The sequence below is a fragment of the Branchiostoma floridae genome, chromosome 7 (assembly GCF_000003815.2).
Source record: "Branchiostoma floridae strain S238N-H82 chromosome 7, Bfl_VNyyK, whole genome shotgun sequence".
NCBI lineage: Eukaryota > Metazoa > Chordata > Leptocardii > Amphioxiformes > Branchiostomatidae > Branchiostoma > Branchiostoma floridae.
The window spans coordinates 681,635-688,192 of record NC_049985.1 but is presented as its reverse complement, the minus strand read 5'-3'; the positions used below and the strand labels follow the sequence as shown (position 1 = coordinate 688,192).

Genomic DNA, 6,558 nt, shown 5'->3' with positions numbered 1-6,558 from the left:
TTCCCACCAACCTCTGCTTGGAGAGTAGCAAGAACGCCGTCCTAGTGGAAAGGGGCTACATACCAGCTTCACAGGCACGGGGTGGAGGCTGGTTATATTTACATCGTAGACTGGGTCACACGTACGGAACCTTTGCACAAACAACCAAACAGCTTTAGGCGCCAACTGGACTTGGTGACAGTGAATTCTACTCTTTGGTAGTTCTCGACAGGAACAGGAAGTTCTAGAGCCCCTCAATCCTACAGACACCTGTAAAGGGCTGGGACATTAAGCGTTAAAAGAGTTACACTAAAAACAACAAATATCATAGGCTACGTGTCACGTTGACGAGTATTTGCAAAGTTTTAGTGGGGGCCATAAGACCTTTGCACTTTTTATCGGCTGGCAGATGATGTAATGTTGATGTTTGTCCAGACCTGTGTTTGTTCAAGTCACGCGCATAAAGCTAACACCGAGGCCAGTAAAGATTAGCAGTTTTACAGGACCTGGTGTTCTCTCAGCAAAAGTCCGCCATGTTGAGGGTCTGTGAGGAACTCCGCGAGGCGGACGCGAAGGGCAGGAGGTACGGACTAGCCCGTGCGGACACAGGCTACCTCCGTGCCCTGGTGGACGCCATGGCTGACATGGACAGGCTGGCGGAAGTGGAGCTGCTCAAAAGTCTGGGCGACGTGAACTTGGAGAAGGGAAGACTTGGGAAGGGCATAGGAAAGTTCAACATGGCCCTGGCGCTTTACATCGCTGCTGTGGTCCGGTGTGACAATCGGGATCAGGGAGAAGGTTTAGAACACCGATACGAATACACGGAGAGACTTTTACAAGGGGTGTCGTCAAAGGGGCCTCAGGGTCAGTCAACTGATGACAAGGGGTTGGATACACCTGCAAATGTGGCAGAAAAGTTCCAAGACCTCGACAGGAAATGGGCTGCCGGTGGTAACACAGACTCTGTGCTGGTTGGATACGCACAGTTGTTGGTAGAGGGAATAGTAAACGACAACAGTATGCTTGAAACAGAAGCAATGAAAAGTCTCGGTGACGTGTACCTGAAAAGAGGAACAGAAACTAGAAACACAAGAGACTTGACCAGAGCTTCTGCTCTGTACAATAAGGCACTGGCGCGGTGTCACAACGTACAGGGAACAGGTGCCCTTGTCCACCGCTTACTGTACACCGCAAAAATCAGACAAATCATCACAACTCAAAATAAGGTGAGTGAAATATGTACAGAAATTTGTCCCCCAAAAAAACACATGAGAAAATCGTGAAAGTATTTAAGAGGGTCAGTGGAGTTTATCGCCAGAACCATAGTAGCTTCTACATTGGCATCATTTTTCTTCCGACAATCTCAGTTCTGTATCTTCGAGGACAGCATATGTTTAGAAATTGTGAACGTATTTCCACTGTTTGGGCTGTGGGTAGAAGACGACATTGCTCCGACGACAATAAATGCCCTATTGGGTCCATGGAGTCAATGATGCCCAAATCAACAAGCACCGTTCGAGTTACGTCAGGTCCTTGATCTTTGACCGTTCGTCAAAATCCCACGGTGCGTTGAATAACACGATTGCCCACCTGTTAATCATTTGCGGCTTCCTATCGGTTCTCGTAGAGGTCAACCCGTGCGCAACATGTTAATCATTTATGGTTCTCTGTCTGGTTTCATAGAGGTCAACACGTACGCAACGGCAACAAGACGTCACAGGACGGAAGGACCACTTCTCTTTCTTCTCAGCTGCGCCCTCTAGTGATAACATCAATGATGGAATGCGCCGTCTACAAAGGTAGGTACAGGGAAGGCTAGTTCTTTATGATTGATTTTGAATATCGTATAAGATACACAAAGGTCTGTTCATTGTGGAATAAAACCATTTTGTTATTCCTCTTCAGTGTCACGGAACCACAGGAAGATGAGAAGCCGACACGCGTTGACGATGACAAGTTAGTGCCACCCATTTCCTTGTTTAGTGTTGAGCCCGGTATCTATGCTTTGCACCAAGGCTTAACATAATGCAATAATGTTTGTGGGTGGGTGTCGGCAAAACAAAGTACAAGTTTGATTGTGAACTACCTGGTGACTTCTTGCTGTACTGCAGCAGAACGTCCGGTTTTCATATCTCGTGCTCTGGACATGGCCCTTCATGGTAGATACGTTTTGGGTTCATGAATAAGTCTTTGGACCCTCTAGCAGTTTTTAAGGAACCCAATGGGCTTTGACACAGAATACTCAAGTTGACGGATCGTCTTGATTTTTATTGGTATATGATGATTGACATAATTATATGCGAGTTATAAGAATTTGAACCTAAAAATATTTTTATAGTTTTAAATTATGCCAACCTTTTCTTTACAGTGAATACGAAGAATATCTAGATGATGGCTGCAGGGCTCTGCAGACTGGAGACCTGGACACAGCAGAACAAACCTTTGCCTTTGCGCTCCAGTGTGTTCATTTCAATGGTAGGTCGACCTAAGTACGAAATTAGTTGAAAGGCATTAGAATAACTATTCATTAATTAGTCAAAGATCTCATACACAGAACTATGTTTACTACAATTCTGTGGTCTCTATATGTATTATCCAGGAGGATATAAAAGACTTTTCTAATACGATAAATAGAAGCACCGATGACCACGTGACATCTGTAGGATTATCAACTTACAAATAGTGCAAAAATGGGATAATCTATATGTGCTAGGTACCGTTCCAAAGGTTTGCGTCTGAAGACGAAGAAGAGCAAAAAAAAGAAGACGAAAATACAAAAGTACGATTGATAATTCTTAAGTTACAGGTGAACACAGGAAGGAGGCGGAACCCCTGCACAAGTTGGGCGAGGTCTATCTGCAGAGAGGAATCCAGTCAAAGGACGGAGGCGACTTCACCAAGGCTGCAGCACTCTGTAATGCAGCACTGGTAAGATCAGGGAGAGAAGATATAGAGGAAACAATCCAGGAAATAACTCAAGCATTTGTTAAGGAAGTTCTGAAGATCGAACAGAAGGTAAACAGTGACGATACAGAGAAACACAAGTTGAGTTTGATGGCGGATAGGGACAATGTGCAAAAAGAGATCCAAAGAATTGAACAAGAGGTAGATCCATATAGCCTTGATGAGAATGACCCAAAAATAAAAGAAGTGGAGATGCAGAGAGTAGAAGAAATCAAAGCATTGTTTCAGATACTGGTTGATCAGCGTAAAACAATCATAGCTGACCTTGTAGATGAATGCTTAGAGGTAATGGGCCCCCCTCCCTGTAAGTACGCCATGATAGGTTTGGGTTCACAAGCCACAGGATTGGTAACTCCATACTCTGATCTGGAATTTGCCATTTTGGTAGAGGAGGAAACCGAGCATAATGTTAGTTATTTCCGCAACCTGACTCATTACCTGCATCTCAAAGTGATAAATCTGGGAGAGACCATTCTCCCAGCCATGGGGATTAAGTCTCTTAATGATTTCTACTCCGAAAACCCACAGGACAAGTGGTTTTATGACTCAGTGACACCGCACGGTTTTTCTTTTGATGGAGCCATGCCGCATGCATGCAAAACTCCATTGGGCAGGGGTAGAAACAGCACAGGAACAAGCGAACTCATCCGCACACCGAGCAATATGATCACCATTCTGAAAGACGACATTACGTATACGCTCCATTTAAAGAAAGGATATCATCTTGCTTATATACTGGGAAATGTGTCTTTTCTCACAGGAGAACAGGGCTTGGTAGATGAGTACAGGTCTTTAAGGACACAGCAACTTGAAGAAAGTAACGGGAAAGTTCAGTATTTAATGGCAAAAACTGACCTGAGTGAAAATGAACCAATATTTAAAACTAAGTCCCTCACGGCCAGTTTGCTAAATGTAAAAAAGGAAATATATCGATTTTCGAGCCTTGCCGTGTCCTCTTGGGCGCTGCTTAATAACATACAGCCGACCACAATCTGGGAGACTATCCAGGAGATGAGAAGCAGTGGAGTCGTCAGTAGTGAGAACGCGCATCACCTGATGGTGCTGGTCAGTATCTCAGCAGAACTGAGGCTGCGGACATACATGAACAACCGTGGGCAGGTGGAGAACATGTCAGCCTTATCGTCAATGTCGAGCGATACGGACATTGATGAGAAATTGCACAAAGTGTTTTACATCTCAAATACAAAGCAACTCATGAGGTACTATTACACAGAAAGACCTCTGAAGCACTTTATTTCACAGCTAACCGACACTCCCTTGAAAGAACCACCAATCTTCTTTGACACTTCTTCAGAGCTGAAAGCAGGAGTATACAGAAGTCTGTGTGATTTCGAAAATTTTAAGACAAGCTCAGAGCAAACGCTACACAAATATGTATTGAAATATGGTGAAAACACTGCGCACAGTAAAGTTGCCGCCTCACTTCACAACCTGGGTACTGCCTGGGGTGAGCTTGGTGATCACAGAAAGGCTGTCAGCTGTCATGAACAGTCATTACAGATGAACCGAAGTATCCATGGTGAGGGCACTGCACATCTTGGCATCGCTGCCTCACTCAACGACTTGGGCACCGCCTGGAGTGAGCTTGGAGAGCACAGAAAGGCTGTCAGATGTCATGAACAGTGTCTTCAGATGAATCGGAGCATCTATGGTGAGGACACTGTACATCCTGACATCGCCAGATCACTTACCAACTTGGGTAACGCCTGTAGCGACCTTGGTGATCGCAGAAAGGCGCTCAGCTATTATGAACAGGCACTGCAAATGGGCAAGAATATCTATGCCAAATCGAGTATCTATGGCGAGGACCCTGCGCATCCTGACATTGCCAACTCGCTTAACAACTTAGGTGTAACCTGGAGCGACCTTGGTGATCACAGAGAGGCGGTCGACTATTATGAACAGGCACTAGAGATGACGAGGTTTATCTATGGCGAGGACACTGCACATCCTGACATTGCCGTCCCACTTAACAACTTGGCTAACGCTTGTAGAGAATTTGGTGATTACTGGAAGGCCGTAAGCTATATTGAGCAGGCACTACAGATGATGCGCGTTGTCTATGGAAAAGACACTGCACATCCTGACATCGCCAGCTCACTTAGCAACTTGGGTTTAACTTGGAGCGACCTTGGCGATTACAGAAGGGCGTTTAACTATTATGAAGAGGCACTGCAGATGGAGTTGAGAATCTATGGCGAGGACACGGCACATCCTAACATCGCCGACTCACTCAGCATCTTGGGAGAAACCTGCAGAAAACTCGGTGATTACAGGAAGGCCTTAAGCTACAATTTGCAGTCACTGCAGATGATGCGGGATTTCTACGGCGAGGACACTGCACATCCTGGCATCGCCAATACACTTATCAACTTGGGTAACACCTGGAAGAGCCTTGGAGACCACAGAAAGGCGTTCAGCTATTATGAACAGGCTCTGCAGATGCGCCGGGTTGTCTATGGGGAGGACACGGCACATCCTGACATCGCCAAATCACTTAACAACTTGGGTACCGCCTGGAAAGACCTCGGTGATCACAGAATGGCGGTTCGCTATTATGAGCAGTCACTACAGATGAACCGGAGTATCTATGGTGAGGATACTGCGCGTCCTAGCATTGCCAGCTCACTTAACAACTTGGGTGCCGTCTGGAGTAACCTTGGTGATTACAGAAAGGCGATCAGCTATTTTGAACAGGCACTACAGATGAACCGGCGAATCCATGGTGAGGACACTGCACATCCTGTCATTGTGAACTCGCTTCACAATTTGAGCGTCGCTTGGAGGAAGCTCGGCGATGACAGAAAAGCCATGAAATATCATCAACTGAGCGAACAAATGAAACAGATTATTGTATCTTCAGATGAGTAATCAGCAGCAGACCTTCCCTTCCTTAGTGCCTGTAAATATCATCTCCTATCAAGGGATGAGTTTACTTTCTAACAATGCAAGCAGAGATTGATGGACAAAGCCGTGGCCTTTTTCTCATTTGCCGCCTTTCTCTGCCTGACAGAATCACACGGCATATAAGATAAATGTCAGGATTGATGTTTGTAAGAGAGGCAACATGAGGTAATAAGATACGACTTCTATTGGCGGAAAAACCACAGAACTGATAAAAAGTCCAAGTATAACGAGTGATTCCTACACAGAAGGCAGTTGGGTTGATGTCTTGTCTATGAGAATGCAAAGTTAGCATGTTTGAATGTAAGGTAGGTCGCTAACAGCATGCGCGTCGCATCACCGTCTGAGGGGGTAGCGAGACTATGTATGATATAATAGGTGTGTTTCTCCATGGTCCGGTCAATAAGCATTATCGTACGGTGTATATATTTCTATTGTGTAGTTTATTGATACGATAGAATAACAAAACCTTATCGTACATAGAAACTTGCTAGCACATATAAGTCGAGCCTAGTTCAGTGTAATAGTTTAGCGGTAAGTCAACTAAGTCAAGATTGATGTTTTAACTTTGTAATACACATGAAAACATCCAACTACTGTGTATTTGTAGAGATGATTATGAGGCCACATTGTGTAATGTGATATCATGTCTGTGGTAATAACCAATGGCATTATGTTATCACCGTGTTG

General features: G+C 44.9%; 1 protein-coding gene across 1 annotated transcript; it reads left to right on the top strand.

Annotated features, from left to right (window-relative positions):
- Positions 1 to 716: 716 nt before the first annotated feature.
- Positions 717 to 5,835, top strand: LOC118419226 (nephrocystin-3-like). Its single transcript, XM_035825576.1, has 6 exons — positions 717 to 1,205; positions 1,663 to 1,778; positions 1,885 to 1,935; positions 2,348 to 2,454; positions 4,259 to 5,494; positions 5,828 to 5,835. Exons 1-6 carry the CDS (start codon positions 717 to 719, stop codon positions 5,833 to 5,835), a joined length of 2,007 nt encoding a protein of 668 aa, XP_035681469.1.
- The last annotated feature ends 723 nt before the right edge of the window (positions 5,836 to 6,558 follow it).